This window comes from Numida meleagris, chromosome 6 (genome assembly GCF_002078875.1).
Source record: "Numida meleagris isolate 19003 breed g44 Domestic line chromosome 6, NumMel1.0, whole genome shotgun sequence".
Classification (NCBI taxonomy): domain Eukaryota; kingdom Metazoa; phylum Chordata; class Aves; order Galliformes; family Numididae; genus Numida; species Numida meleagris.
In genome coordinates this window covers 26,330,399-26,346,499 of record NC_034414.1, presented here as the reverse complement: position 1 = coordinate 26,346,499, position 16,101 = coordinate 26,330,399, and the positions used below count along the sequence as shown (strand labels likewise).

At 40.2% G+C, this 16,101-nt stretch overlaps 1 protein-coding gene across 7 annotated transcripts in view; it reads right to left on the bottom strand.

Annotated features, from left to right (window-relative positions):
* STARD9 (StAR related lipid transfer domain containing 9) overlaps window positions 1-16,101 on the bottom strand; it is a 102,976-nt gene that overhangs the window by 4,324 nt on the left and 82,551 nt on the right. For 6 of the 7 annotated variants that reach the window (XM_021401261.1, XM_021401262.1, XM_021401263.1 and 3 more), the window contains 5 exons: window positions 4,560-15,527; window positions 3,566-3,763; window positions 2,678-2,861; window positions 1,291-1,437; window positions 540-645 (listed from right to left, as the gene is read on the bottom strand). In XM_021401261.1, the coding sequence (XP_021256936.1) occupies window positions 540-645; window positions 1,291-1,437; window positions 2,678-2,861; window positions 3,566-3,763; window positions 4,560-15,527 (11,603 nt within the window). The remainder of the gene's footprint in view (window positions 1-539; window positions 646-1,290; window positions 1,438-2,677; window positions 2,862-3,565; window positions 3,764-4,559; window positions 15,528-16,101) is intronic. The other variant, XM_021401264.1, reaches the window with a different exon arrangement.

The window sequence follows — 16,101 nt, the reverse complement described above, 5'->3', positions numbered from 1 at the left end:
GGAAGATGATCACTAAAGTGGTGCAGAAGAGCAGTTAGAGGGACTTCAACCCTCCTAATGAAGGACCGTTAGCATCCTTTGTCTAGACAGTCCACATATTGGTAATCATGCTGCAGTTACATTTTGCATTACTCAAGTTTAAACGTAATGAACCACATATAAGCTAATAAACTAAAGAAGAATATGGAACATGAATCTGGGAGTACAAGTAACAGCTTGCATGTACAATCTTACACTCTTGGCAGCCTTAGCCCCATGCTTCTTTGGTTCATTCAAGACATTCTCCTCCTCACAGCCTCTCCAAAGTCTGTGCAACGATGCTACAATATCAAAAGACCAACTTAAGAGGAACTAAAATGACTAATTACTTTTCCAAGCTTTAGCTACTGGTTGACAGTATTTTTTCTGACTTCACGTAATGGTAAGACAGCCTTAAAATACTTAGAATCAAATTAGATTTGGATTTGCATAAATAAGAAACCTCATTAGGCTTTGGGATACAACTCAAAAATAAGCAGATAGATGTATGTTTTACTTACCCAGTGTTGAATCCTTCTGTAGCTGCTCGATCATAAAAAGCTGACTGTTTCTAACAGCTGAACGACCTCGTGTGTCTCTTGAAAGCAATGCACTTCCAGAAGAAACCTGGTTTAGGAAAGAGCAGAAGTGGGGACTTTTTTTGGCTTGAACAAAGAAAAATAAATTGTTACATTATCAAGAGGAATATCCATAACGAACCTGCCTTTACAAGACTGGAATCTTGACTTTATCCTAGGTCAATTTCCTTGCCTTTCAGCTGGTTATGAAACAGTAGCTTGACTCAGGAAGTTTAGCAGACCAAGTATGACAAGCTAGCATAGGTGCACACTCCAAAAAGCAACTTAAAGTAAGTTTGTGTTTACACATGCAAACTCTCAAGTCCATGTGTGCATCTCTCTTCACTGAGGAAGGCACACTGAAAATACTAGATTCTGGCTTACCACAAGAGAATGTTTCTTATTTCTAAAATGTGACAGACAGTGGTATTGCTGTCAGTAGTAACACACTGGCTTTTACTTTCAAGTTAAAAAAAAAAAAAGAGAAATGAAATTGTCATCGTCCTTTGCAGTTACATGTTAACGCTCCCTCCTCCCCCATGTAACCCATCTGTGTGCCAGTGACACAAACTTGTCCTGCTTGATAACTGGAACAGAATATAAACCACCTAGAATGAGGTTTCTGTCCCTGTTATCTCACTGTTACTGTTAAAGCATTAGGGGACACCCATCTCGCAGGCCAGTTGTTTCTCACCTGTCCTTCCCAGCTACTGAGTTTACTTGCAGTGTATGTAGCAGTATTGCTGCTGTTGTAACCTGATGTTGGGCCAGAGGATAGGCTGAGGCTGGATTCTGTACATAAGGTGCTCGTACTTGCAAGAGTCTTCAGCCTTGCTTCCTCCTGTAACAGACATCGGAGCATCACAAACTCGCACAACACTTAGTCACGTCAGTAACAGCTCTGAAAGATGACAGAGGAATAATGCGAAGTCCATTTTCTTTCAAGGAGTGTTGACAAAAGGTGTTTCTTTTTGCTTCATACAGTAAGCATTAAATAAGCAGGCTCATCTGAAACTGTAAGATTCCATGAGCAAATCAATGCATCAGTCTAGAAAAATCTGGGTAATTGCAGCTTCTGACACTGCTCCTTAGCTACAAGAGTCCAGGCTTTCAAATCAACCCCAGGATGTCTTAAGGGGGAAAAGAAGTTCTTAAAAAAAAAAAAAAAAGATATTTTCTCAGTTCCATTTGATGCTTTTTTGCCTAATTCTTGAGCTAAAGTTATTGGTCAAATTTAGTTATTAAACACTGAAGATTTTACTGCAGTTCAGTGCCAGCCCAAAAGATGAAGAAAAATTACGTAAGAAAATACTGAGAACTTCAGGATGATTTATACTTCCAAGGGTAGTCTTAATGTTCGGTTTTCAACTCAGCTGAAGTTTCACAAGACAAATATGAAAGCAGTCACCCAGTGGGGATGCCTGAATTCCAGGTGCCTTGCAGGCCAGAGAGCAATGAACTGACAGCTCACCACGTGTGAGAGGAGGTCTGCAGCTCTAACTAAAACTGCGCTGTCAGGCTGTGACAAAGATCAGCGCATGAAGGTGTAGCCAGAGAGCGGGCAGGACACGTGCTTTCCAACAAGGTATTGTCCTCAAGTACTGGACAAGTCACACTCAGATTGTGCAAGATAGGTAACAAAGTGCAGCAGTAAAAACAAAACGTGCACACACTGGGCAGTCTAACAAGAGGGAAAATAAATAAACAAACAAACAAAGGCCTTTCTTTTTAAGTACATACTGAAATAAATTCCTTCACTTTAGCAAAACTTTTCCAAAGTCTGGGTATGTTCCCATCAGGACAGCTCTGTAAGCTTGATCCAGTGTGAAAGCAGAATTTTTTTGCACAAAAAATGAGCTCAAGAAGCAGCTCTGGGAAGATGTAGTTCAGAAGCATGAACAAGATACCAATTATCAACATCAGTAATACTGATGACTGAGATTTTTTTAAGCACAAATTTACATTTCATTATTTGTTTCTCTATGCATTATGTCAAACAGGAAAAGTACTGAGCCATGGAATTCTATTTTAAAAATGCATCAATGTGAGTAATTCAGAACGATTTCCTCTGTAACACTCACCTTCTGTAACTGAGCAAATATTTGCTCCCTTATACGTCTTTTCTCTTGCTCAGCTCTCTCCCGGAGTTTGTCCCTCGCTCGTGCAATTTCAGTTTTGGTTTCCTCTCGAGCCCTCTGATAGTCTCTGAGCATCAGTTCAATCTCTGAAGGGTGCTGAATGCTTCCTCTTTTTGGTTCTTGAACTCTGTAAGGATAGGTTAGGGGATAAAATACACGTACTTACTTGAAATCAGGTCACCTCCTGAAATGTCGTGCGAAAGTCTGCTGTCAACATGAAACAGGAAAATTTGCCAGAACAGCAATAAGCAAAAACCAAGAAGTCTGCCTTTGCTCACTAAAGGCTGTGCGAGCATTAATCTTGGAAATGATTCAGATTGAGAGTAGAGTTGACCACTGGGATTACTCGAGCAATTGGACTGGTTTCTAATCTTTGTAAGACCTAAGGTTATGGCATTGGCATAACACCCGCAAAGTAACTGCATGTTGGGAAAATGCTGCCTCCTGCCCAACTGCAAAGGAAGAAATAATTTAGGGGATACAGTGGGGGATGAGAAAACACAAAATGGTAGAGGGTTGTGAAAACTTCATTGATATTTAATATGAAAAACTATTTGCCATGACTTAAGTTAGAGATGGAGCAAGAAGACAGATTGGTCTGTAAGTCAAGAGCGAATCTTTGGCATATATGCATAAAGCAGGTGCTGGTTGTGAACTGAAATGAACTAGATGGAAGATTTTAATGAACATTTCCTGAAATCAGGCATGTGTTTATCCTGAGGCAACTAAGAATCCTGCCACGAGCCTCAGATGTCAGTGGGAACCATTAATGCACACCCATTATGAACACTTAATGTTCATCAGGTCAAGAGTGAGGGTTTGAATCCCTACCTGGTATTTTCCACCACATCTCTTCTCAGCTGTTGCAGATATTCTCGGCGCCTGCTAGGGAGATCCAGATCCCTGTGACTTGCATCCAGGGTCTGCAACAAACTCAAATGCTTCTGAGGACTCAGACTTCGGCTCCTTTGGTATCTTTGCAGCCTTTTCTCTCTTTCCTTCCTCAGGGTCTCAATAGATCTCATGTGTCTGTCGGGGAAGCACAAATAGAGTGACAAAATGCACCCTGCAAAGTTACAATTTCTGTGGTGGTTGTTTTTTAACCTTTAAAATCTACAGTCTTAAATACTAGGTAGCTTTATGGTATAAAAATCCTAAGAATCTAAAAATATACACTTCCCCTGCAAATATCCCTTTCAGTCACACACTGAAAGATAAAGAAATTCTAAATCTTTGCTTTTATACCAGGAGAAAAAGCGTACAGAAGTCTTGGTTAGAGCTTGCAATGGCTGAAAGGGAGAACTGAGGAAGGAGATGAACACAGCTCCTCCTAATCATTCTAGTTACAGCAACTTCCCAAACAGTCCTGTAATCCAATCACTAGCATTTAGGGTATAGATTTTTTTATAATTCATATAGCATAGTTTCATGGGGTTTTTTTTTTTGTTTCTTTCTTTTTTTCTCCTATGGCAGCATTTGTTCAGAGAAGCACGAGATGCATAATCAAGATGCATGGATTATTTTTACGCCGCAACAAACCTATGAAATACACTGTCATGGTCACCAGGCAACACATGATCACTCTCACAGTAACTAGAAATTATAAGAATGAGGTGATGCTAGATTTGAATTACACTTGCCCCTATTTCCTTAAATAACCCCAACATTTTCTCTTAAATCATTACTTAACTACATGTAAGTGTAAAACTGTACCTCTTCACATATTGTGTGACCAAGCGATCAAGTGCTCTTTATTTACATTGCATGAAGCTGTACGGGAAGTCTATTCGAAATACTTAGCACAGAACCACTTCAAGCTATTTACCTTTCATAGAGCTGCTGCTTTACTGGAACCGCCGTCAAGTCGTCTGCAGTTCCGCTCTGCAGAACCCTCAGCAGCGCATCCGTTTCGCCAATGCCATAGTTCAGCTTTGCCTCAGTCAGTTCCACAGTAAGGGGATGCTGGTGCAGATCCAGGTGTATGCCAGACATAATCTGAGCACGCTCTCTCTGAAGTCTCTCAATCTCTCTGCTTCTGCTGCCCCAAAGTTGGGATTTCCCTTCGATTTCCACTGCTTGTTGGCTTCCAGGCTTACTTTCTGCCTGGCTGTGCAGGTCAGTTGCGCTGCCACTCAAGCTGAGCGATGAAGGTGGAGGACTGCCCTTAACACCACACCAGTTGCTAAACTTGTTGTGTATGGGTAAGTCGCGAAGACTGTAGCTCCGAGGCCTGAAAGGCGTCGCTAAAGAAGTACCTTTCTTCAGAGGGATTTCAGTGTCACATTCCGTTTCAGCGACAGAATTTGTATTGTCATTTCGTAAGGAAACGTGTGCATCACTCACATCAGAGAGGAGAGAGCAGCTGTTTTCATTTTTCCAGAAATCATGAAACTGTAGAGAAGCTGCTCCTACCAGAGGTTCTGGGGACTTGTTAACATTTGCCTGACTTGAACAAGCGGCACTACGTTTTGGATTAAAGAGTAAGTCAGAATCTGGAGGTGAGTGGTTGTGAATCAGAGCAGTATCAGAATTCCCCACATAACTCTCATGTCTGATTCCACCCAGCACAGATCTTCCTCCCCTCGTGACATACGTACAATGAAGCGAACGCGCCAGCGGACTGCGGTCTCTAACATCATCTGTTAAAAACTCTGTGTGGCCAGAGACCTCTAATGTGCTGCTGGAGTGGTACAGTCGTTTTGCACAAATTGTAGTGTGTGTGCCAACAGTGAGTCTGTGCTTTTGTTCCACGGATTTTGAGCCATCCTTTACTAAAAGCTTTTTGGCTGCTTTTTTATCTAAGAAACTTCCGGACGTACTTCTTATACCCTTGCTGTCTCTAGAAATGCTGCATTCGCTGTCTGTTTCAGTCTGTGAAAAACTGTCCACGTGAGGTTCCATGCCAGAGTGTGGACCTGACCTTTGCTTTCTCTGACTGTGAAGGGGGCTTGAAGCATCACTGGAAGATCCCAAGGGTTCCTTAATAAGGCAGTCAGGCTTACTAAAAGCATTCTGGCTTTTGGGACTAGCACTAAGAGTAAGAATAGGGGAAGAGGCCCTATCCACCAACAGAGTATTTTTGTAACGAAGTTTTCTTTCTGCTGGAACCTCTAGCTCATTGACACTTCTTTTATCCTGAGCATAAGACGATGGAGATTGAAAGGTGCTACTAGTAGGGCTGCTAACTACAGTGCATGAAGAATCATCTTGCCCTGAACTCACTGAAGAGGATGTGATGGATGAAACTCTGGCATCAGCAGAAGCAATATTCTGCTGTGCATTTAATGATGGTTTTTGAAAATCTAAGGTAGGGATGGAGGTTCTGTGTAAGAGAGGCAGGCGCATAAAGGAATCTTCCAAAATGCTGTCAAGGCTGTCATGGAAGTCAGCACTGCCCAGATTTCTCATCTCTGTTCCTTCTAGTGCTCTTTCTTCCAGAGAGAATGTTTTCTCCTTCCTTTTGGGAACCTTATCTACTGTATCTGCACCGATTCCATTGAAACTGCAGTTTACTGTTTTAGCTGCCCTCAGTTCATTTTCTAATTTTGTCTGCACTCGTTTTTCTTCATGTTTGCTTTGAGATTCTTCCAAAGTCTCAGTCTGAGTGCCTACGTCTGCTGTAGTCTGAGTGCAGCTATCTGATCTAGTACTAGTAGCTTTTGCACCCTCTTCAATTCTTCTTTGGTAGATTTTGATATTCTGTTCGTTATCTATAATATTTTGTTGGGAGAGGTTTCCTAACAGCTCCGAAGTGTTCTGAATAAGCTGTGACAGATGCATGGACAGGTTCTGCATACTTGTCCAAGAAGAATGTTGCTGAAATAAATCCCTGTTTGTTTCCTGCCTTCTTGCAGAAACATCCGTGTAGCTTCTCTGGTGTCTTCTCTGCCTTTTATACCTTGCTGTAGCCACTGTTTGTGTTCCCTGCTCGCAGGTAATCCCTGGTGATTTTTTGGAAGACCTTTCTGACTCAGAAGGATATAACAATACAATTTCATCAACCTGCACTGAAGAGTTACCAGGTTGTGCAGAAGGATTCTTAAGTTCAGCAGCGTCATTTTCTGGATTCGTTTCCAGTGTTTCAATGGACACATTGCTATACTGCTTGTTACTGTCACTTGAGTATGTGGATTCAAAGCCTGGTTTGGCATTGTCCCATCCTTGAAGACCTTCAATGCTGCTTAAAGTGCTTGATAAAACTTTTGCTGTAGCATACGAACTGAGATGAGAATGAAAAGGAGAATTTTGAGAATTCAATCCATTGTCCACACTAGAACATCTTGTAACTTTACGATTATCCAGGTTTAAAGGCATTTGATGGCAAGAGACATCACTTGCACTTCCAAACACATACTGCTTCCAGCCAATCTTGCACGATTCATCTTGTTGCCATGGATGAATGTATGGGTTGATATCACTTGAACTAAAATGCATTGCATCTTTATTGTCTTGCAAAAATAAATCTGTTCCTGGCCGGTACCCAGCTTCTTCAACTCTCCCTTCACTACACTGAGCTACAGAACTGCTCTTTGAATGGATATTTTCTTTCGCGCCCACAGAACTGTGAGCTGTGGGCAGTAAAGATGATGGAGAATGAGCAGTACTGTCTTTTGAGGACTGGCTACCTTGGGTTCTTGCTGCATAATTTTGTAAATTCTTTGGATCACAGTTTGCAATCTTCTTAGTTTGTGTCATTCTTTGCTGAAATCTAGGTTTACATTTAACCTGCAGAATGTTCCTTGATTCCTGCTTTGAAGGCGTTTCAATTACATGAAGATCATCTTCAGTTGGTGATGGAGGCTCCACACTCATATTTAAATCTTGTAGTGATCTAGATGCAGAATATAACAAGGAATCTGCCTTAGATGAAGCTTTGAAAGTATCATCTAAATCAGAGAACACAGCAATGGCTGGGGCTGACAGTCTATGACTTTGTAAATAAGGTCTCTGTTCAGTTTTACAGCTCTTTGTATTATGTGTCGTAGAACATGGCCTTCTGCTCCTGAATTGCACCAGTTTAGATTCTTGTGAAGGCAAACCATGGTTTTTCAGTAAAAATTTTAAGGGGGTACTTTCATTATTCATTAAAGAAAATTTCAGTCTTTCTGATTTCATTATATCATCTCCTGTTGAAAATCCATCAGTATGAACATTTGAACCTGTGTTATTTTTGCAAAGTAAAATCTCTTTTCTATCATCTGTATTTGTTCCACCTGTTGTGTCACCACTCATAGGCACATATTGACAGTCGTCTTGCAGATCCACAGGACTTTTTTCAAAACCCAAGACACAGTGATATGGTTGTCTGGGATCAGCACTTCTGCTGTTTGTGGGATATGTTGGACCAAATGAATCATAGGTGTGTTCAGGATCCACATTAACATCTCCTGGATAGAGGCGTTCCAGCACTGTAACCTCTGTTAATTCATTTGTAGAATTTGAAGATACCTTAGTTTGCTTTTCAAGAGGTTCTTTATCTACTGTTTTTCCTTGTTTTTTCTTTACTGCAAAATGTTCAGCCTCAGTACTTGAATACAATTCTTCCTCATTTCTGTTAAGTACTTTTCTCATCTGCCCTTCTTTAACCAGAACTGACCTTCCAGTATCCCAAAGAGGTACTGATGACAGTACCAGAGATTCACTATCATCTGGCACTTTCTCTGCACGTTCTGTGCAAGCTTTCTGTGCCGGAACTTTGCTCCAGTGATGCTGATCATCTTCGATATCATTGTGAAATTGCTGACAATTACTTCCATAAACAGGTTCCATATCTACAGCAGAATTCTCACACAAAGCAGAGTTTGTGTCTGATACTGGGTAATGCCTGTTTGCTTTTGCAAGAGAAAGTAAAATAATTCCTGAAGCATGTATAGGCTCATCAAACACCACAGACTTATCAGATTGAGTGTCTTGCATTTGTAAAACAGCAAGTGGAGAATGTTTTAATATACTTGTGTGTGATCTATCACACGTGCCAGTTTCAGCATAGTCTAAATCTGAAATTAGAGAAGATTCTGAAAATGCTCTCACGGATGGGTGATTAACTTCTGCAAATGCTTGGGGAAAGTCTTCTTTTACTGAGTGCACATCAGCAGAACAAGAGGATACCTGCTCAGTCAAAAAGGTGTCTCGAAGTGAGTCTTCAAGCTGACTAACTGTTAGAGATTTTGAGTCATCAGGTAAACAAGTACTGAAAACGCTTACGTTTTTGGATTTTTGAAGCAGCATATCACTTGGTGTATTTTCTGCAAAGTAGGATGGAGTGCACTTTGATTCTTTACTGCCAATCTTTCCCAGGCTTTGAAAAGTGGGCTCTCCTGATTCTGGTATAGTCACACTAGAAGTGTTACTGTAGTGTTCTAAGTATTCAGGCATTTTACTTTCTTTAGTATCATTGCAATTCTGGAAAGAATCTTGAATTATTTTCCCCTCTTGAACAGTTCCCACAGTTTCTTCAGCAAGTTTACTACTTTGAGCATCTGTAGCCCCCGTTACTACAGAACTATCATCCCTTTCATCTCCTTTTTGCAAAACATCAGGAAAAGTTGCAGATGCACCGAAAACAGTTGATTCACTTTCAAAGTATTTTGTTTCTTCAGAGTGAACAGCATCATTTTTACATTTGTCTCCACTGGTGTCACTCAAGCAATTTGCAAATGATCTTGGGCTATTCAGGAGAGCAGCAGAATGTTCAGAAGTACAAGAGTTCCTCTTGTAATTTAGAAGCCTTTCTGAAAGGGTTGAAGTGTTCTCAGAAACAGTGATCTCTGGATAGTCTACACAGCAATCTTTGGAAGTCTCACGTCCCTGATTATGTCTTGGCTCATGCTGGCATATCTTGATATCAGGAGACCCTGCATTATCATTATTACTGCTTGTTACAGCATAATCTGTGTTTAAGCACTTCTCTTTGTTACCACATTGTGATGAACTTTCTGAGTGAAGTTCTGTCTGAGCTGTATTAAAGTTGTGGAATATATTTTGAGAAGAGATTTCCAAGAAAGAATGCTTTGTTTTCTCCCCCGTATCTTCCCTTGCTTCTTTCTCTGAAGAGGAAAGCAGGCTTGAATTATTCAAGAGCAGCTCATCAGGCATTATGGTACCCTTTTCCTCTTGATCTTTTCTTTCTGTGGAATTAAAGGAGCCTTTTGATATTTCGTTAATCATTAAATCCACACGGTGTTCTTCCTGTGAGTTAACATCCTGAATTATATCATCAGAGGAGTCTAATTCTTCTGAGGAAAATGAATTTCCTTCTGCCCCTTGCTTAAGCACAACTGTTTCAGATTCATGACTGCCCACTCCATAGGGCATAGAAAAGCTGTTCTCATTGACAGGTTGCCCAGATGCAGAATAATCATTTCTAAGTACAAAGAGTTCTTCCTCCTGTCTGTTCTGTGTGGTCCTGTTTTGCAGGAAAGCTTCATTTTTACTTTGAAGTTTATCAGAATGAGCTTTGTTGGCTCCCTCTTTGTTGTCTGTTTTATCAGGAGTACCAACAGAGGCCTCATTCTCCATTAATGTTTCATAGTACAGAAGAGCAGCTTCAGTTCCAGCATTGCCATTAGATGGTATTGTATGATGTTTCAATGCAGTGGGAACATCTTGAACAAGATGGGCATCATCACTTACTTCAAGACGTAAAAGGTGATTTACAGATGGGCACAGGGAGTCTTTAACTGAACTTTCTTGGATGTTTTCGGTAGACTTCAGTGTTGCTGGTGAATTTTGTTGTTTGCTGTTATCTCCATTATTCGTAGAAAAGCTGGTAGACACCCACTGGCTTTCTCTTAAGATTTCATTTAATCTGTTGTCATCATGACAGCTGTCTTTGCTTTCAGGGAATAATTCATTCAGGTTTTGTAGAACGATCAGTTCTATTTCCTCTCTGTTTTCCAAAAACATCTGCTTGTCTGTTTTGTCCACTTCTTTCAAATGCACTTTCTCGTCAACAACTCTGAAGGCTATAGCATCCAGACCACAAACATCAGGTCTTCTAACAACACTTACGTTCAAGTTTTCTGAAATGCCATGCTCAGGAAATCGTGTTGAACAACTCCTATACGCATGGCTGTTCTCTTTAATGCGGAGAATTTTAGATTCGTCTTCAAGTTTATATTGATCATTACTAATATTATCATCAACTGAATATTCGTATACATCAATATCTTTCATAGCCGTATTTCTTGTATCTGTAACAGAGTCCTCTGAGCCACTATCTTCATTCATTTCAAGAGGATTGTGGTATTGTGAATCATCTACTGACAGTATGTTCTCTCCTAGTCCTGAAGGTGTAAGGTATCTTTCAGGGATCTCAAACTGATTTAAAATTTCCTCTTTATCGTCTCTGTTACAGTACATCTGATGCAGAGCTGGAGACTCTTCAGTAAATAGAACATTTTCATCTGTGTGCATGTCTTCTTGACTCGTAATAACCACTCCCTCTGTGTTTGCTGTGATGACTTGTTCTTCACTCTCAGTCACTTCACACACATTAACCTTGTTCTCCTGGTCAAAGTTTTCATGGGGCAAGCAATGCGGCATATAAGTTTCAGTTAAATTGTCAGAATCTGTTTTTTCTTCATTTTCAGTTTTTTCTAAAGTACTTCCTTGCCTATCAGGTAATCCTTGAGCATTCTGAGTAAAATCAGTTCTGTGGGAACACATAGCTGAAGGCAAGCTTTGAGGAGAAACAGAAAGCCCTGGTGAATAAATACTGATTATTTTCTCACTTTCCTCTTTTTGGAAAAAGCTATCAGAACGCATGAGTGCTTTTGACTCCTGAGTGTGTTCTACACTGGTGCTAACTACCTGTAATTCATCTTTCTCTGCCTCTTCAAGTGTCAGGTGAACTTCAGAAGTTACGATATCAATGGGTTTCTTTGGATTTTGAGATAGATTGATGCCTTTAAAATTCTCACCGCTCCCATCTGCAGTCACATTTTGGACTTTGGCTACTGGGTAGTCAGGTACACTTTCTATCTCTCTTGATATCATTTCCAGTGCATTTTTTTCTAGGTTGTTTGCACTACTGTTTAATTTTGTCTTTTCTTCCTCAGTGCTTGCTTTTGTATTCTGATAAGGAACCATAGTTTCTTCTGGATCAGCTTCTGGGTTTCTTAAAAACTTGGATTCTTTATCTATACACAGAATCTCTTGAGAAACAGTATCTAGTGTATTTGTGTTGTATTCAAGTTCTCTTCCCAATTCTGAGTTGAAACGATCTTCAACAAGCAAAATGTCCTCTGGGAAATCACTTTCGAAAAAGGCTTCTTTCTCTTCTCCTGATTCAAGTAAGGATTTATTCTTTGTTTTTGTTTCCAAGAGAATATTTGCATCAGATTCCACAGAACTGTCAGTCATCTTACACATATTGTTCTTCTCCCCTGTTAATATTGAAGAGCATGTCGTACAAAGACAGTTGGAATGTATGTCAGAACTTTTTCTGACACTGACTTCCATAGTATGATTAGATGTAGCAGTACAATCTCCTTTCATGATTGTAACATGCTCTAATAGTGCATCATACTTTTCAGTCTCAGATGCACTTTGAAAAAGATTAGCTTTTGGTGAAGCTTTGTAAAATATGCTTGAATTGGATTCTGGGAGCAATTCACCTGCGTTCTCACAAATAGCAGCAGGGAAGGACTCGGTGTCCTTCCCATTTACATTCACTGTGAGATAACTCACTTCATTTACCTGTAGGTTCTTATATTTGGATGAAAACTCCTTCTGATCTACAACCTGAGAATTCAACATACTGTGTTCTTTGCTTTCAGTGCTTTCTTCTCTTATATTGTCAATGCACAACGTAGAATTTTCTGAAATGTGCTGGGACAGGCAACTTACAGGACTGTCTGCTAGTGAATGCTTATAGGAGTAATTTTTTAAAACAGGTTTGCTTTTAAATTCATAATGATTTAAAGAAGACAAGTCTTCACCCTTTGGTTCATATTCTTCTTTCTCTCTGAACGAAGGCACCTCTGACACAATCTCTGACAGGCTATCCGTGCTTGTTTCCATACAGATTTTCTCTTTTTCACATATCTCTATTGGCGTTGCACTGTAAGCAAGAACTAAAGGGTTAAATTTATATGTTATCTCCTGTGAGGAAAGATCTGTGTCTACAGTTGCTGCTTCTGCAGGTATTTGTTCATAATCTGTATCTTGCATGGCTTCCAAGTTACTCTCCCTAGGTCTGAGGAGACCTAGTGCAACAGCTGATTCTGCTCCTTGTCCAGCCAATACCTGATGCTCATGAGTGCTTCCTGGGGAGCGCTTCTTATTTGTTAAGTCACTGAGAAAGAAACTCTCATCACAATACATTGGTATTTCCCTTCTTGGAAAAAGCTGCACACAGTTTCCAAAATGTACTTGTTTTACTGCAGAAGCCTGTGCTGAGACTACATTATAGGCAAGTCCTGTAGAAGACCCAGCAGCAGATGCACCGACAGATGTACTGCCAGTGTTTGAATCTGCTATCTTAGATTCTATCATCAAGTTATTGCAGTCATCATCTAGGTCATCTTTTTCAATAGTTCTGAGGAAATTATCTTCTAAATCTGATTCTACACAGCTACTTCTCTGCTCCAAAATGTGCACGGGCAACACAGAAACAAAAGGTGGCTTTTTCAGCTTGTGATCTTTCAGCAGTTCTGGATGAGTTGTAGGGAGAGAATCCTCTTCTTTTCTGGGTACTGGTGACAAGCAGTCTGCAGTGGAGAAGCTTTCCAAACAGCTGAACGCTTGTGTGCATTCAGTGGTAGACCTATAAGTAGATAATTCATTTATTTGTTCTTGTTCAGGATGATTTGCCCTTGAATGTTCATAATAATCAGGTTTTACTGAAATACGAACAAAAGAAGAGCTTGGTCCTACTGAACTTACGAATGAGGACGTTATGTCTTGAGATTCCAAGGAAGAATTTTCATCTGCATTTGTACATTCCTCACTCTCAAAACCTCTGCTTGCAGCTGTTGTTGTTTCTGGTAAAGGTACTTCTGATGTGTCAGAGGAGAAACGTGTGTTTATTTCTTTTATACTGTGTGATAAATGAGTAATGCTGTGTATCTGCTTAGAGCCAGAAACAAAAGAAACTTCAGCAGCTGACTGTTTCAGATCATCCTTCTTCAGCCAACCCTCTGGTTTGCTCAAAGAATAGAAACGAGCATCTTGAAATTCTAGATGTTCATGGGAAGAAGGTGCTGTTATTTTGGGGCTGTTGATTTCAATCTTTGAGTCACAGGATGACCAAGCATCAGTTGTAAGCAAAGGATTTCCACTTGCATAATAAAGTCTTCCATCAAGTGACCTTTCTTGCTCTGCAAAAGAGACTTTTGCATCCTTCAGAAACTGCTTGCAAGCATTACTGGAAGCAGGCTGTTGTTTAGTGTCCAAATAGAAGGAACTACTCAGCTTCAGACTGTAATTTGTCCCTTCTGTATCTCTGCTGCAGATCTTGGACTCATGGTCTTCCTCAGTCTGTACAGTTGGTGGTCTCGGAGTTTGTAACTTCCAAAAAATCTCTGCTGGGACTTCATCAGATGAATCAGATTTGGATTCCTCTACTGGATCTTCTGTTGGCACATCTTCTCCATCACCCAAGCTGTCCAGAGAAAAGCTTCTTTCAGCCTCTCCCAGTCTCCTACGCGATGCATATGATGTCACTAAAGATGAAACACGGTGTTCAGATCTGCTTTTGTGAAGCTTAGCGGGCTGGTGTTGGGCCTTTAACTTCTGAAACTGGCTTTTATTTTGCCTTTTGGCTTTATTTTCCTTTTCAACCAGAGAGTCTTGTGACATTTGACTGTCATCACTCTCAGAATCTTCTGGGTTGGCAAGACATTTATTTCTGTTGAAATCATCTTGCTTCATCTTCTCTGTGAAAGCTTTTGCATAAGCACAGGAGAGTGAATCTACAGAGTAGGAACTGTCAGTATCAGAAATCTCATTTTCCTCATCTTCTTGCCAGTTCTCAAGCACATCTGTGGCTGTTTTAGACATTCCAGCACTTAACAGCTCAGCACTATGCCATTTTTTTTCAATATAAGAGAGTGGTGCCTGTGTGTTCATCTTAGTGAGATTTCCAACTGATGTTGCCACCATCAGAAACTCTTGATGTCCCACTGATGAGTTCTCATGACTTTGCAAGGCTGAGGTTGGCTCTCTCTTCAAATTCTTGGCTGCTTGGTTTAGATGTGCAGATGGTAGATTTCCATACACTACTGCTTTCTTCAATTTGTTAACAAAATTTTCTGGGGAAGAACTATGGCCTTTTGCATTGACATCCATTCTAGTCTTTTTATTGGATACCTGAGCTCTGTTTTGTTCTAGACAGCTATTTGCAGGCTGACTTAAATCTCCTAGCACCTTTGCTTTTGTCATTCTTGTCCCTGTAATAAAGGTTTCAGGCTCATTTTTTTCCTTAAAATGATCAGGAGAGGAGCCTTTAGAGCTTTGTTTTTGACAACCAGCCTGCCCTGGGCTGTCATCCAGCTTTTCCATTTTTTGATCATTTTTGTTGATATGAGCCATGACAGCTGAATCATTAGAGTCCCTTTCTGCTCCTTTTTTATTTCCAGATGAAGATGCTTTTTGTTCTTCAGTTAGCTGCACCTGTACTAAAAAGGAGATACCTTTCTCATCATTAAGGTCATCTCTCCTGGAAAAGTCTTTAAGTTTTCTGTAACAGTATTCCACAGATGAAAACTTCCCTGGTGAATTACCTTCAGAGCATTGATCAATATTTGGCGAGGTAGATAACTTTGAGATTGTCTCCCCATTCAACAAACAGCTGTGGAAATAAAGAAGGAATAAAGCCCAATACTTCCTTAAATAACATGCTTAATGTTTCCATATTAGTAACATCTTGCAGTTAAGAGTAATGATATGCGAAGCAACAATCCTAACAACAAATTAATACCTTGATGCTAAATTGTATAGCTTGGTATTTAATCTCCACAATCTCAAGTAGCTGCAAGTGTTAAAAATAAAAGATGATTCTAAGTCACAGAAATTCACTTAGCAGACTGAAGCTATTTCCTGCCTCTGGAGCCATGCTGTGATAGACATCTTAGCACCCTGACATTTTAGTGCTGTGTAGTGAGGTATTTGGCTTGAGAAAGGTTAGTCAATTTCAAAGTCCAAGCCAGAATGATTCTAGTAAGAGAATTTTGAAGGAATAGTTTGATCTTAATCACAACAAAATAATACAGAAACAATATTTACCAGCAACGCGAAGAAGGTAAGAACAAAGTTGAGCAAGCTCTGGAAAACAATCACAATGAGGTAAGAAGTGCAGAAAGGATTGATGGAGGAAAGGGAAAAACGGCAAGAAAGACCATGTCAGAGAGCTAAGCTGGGAATTC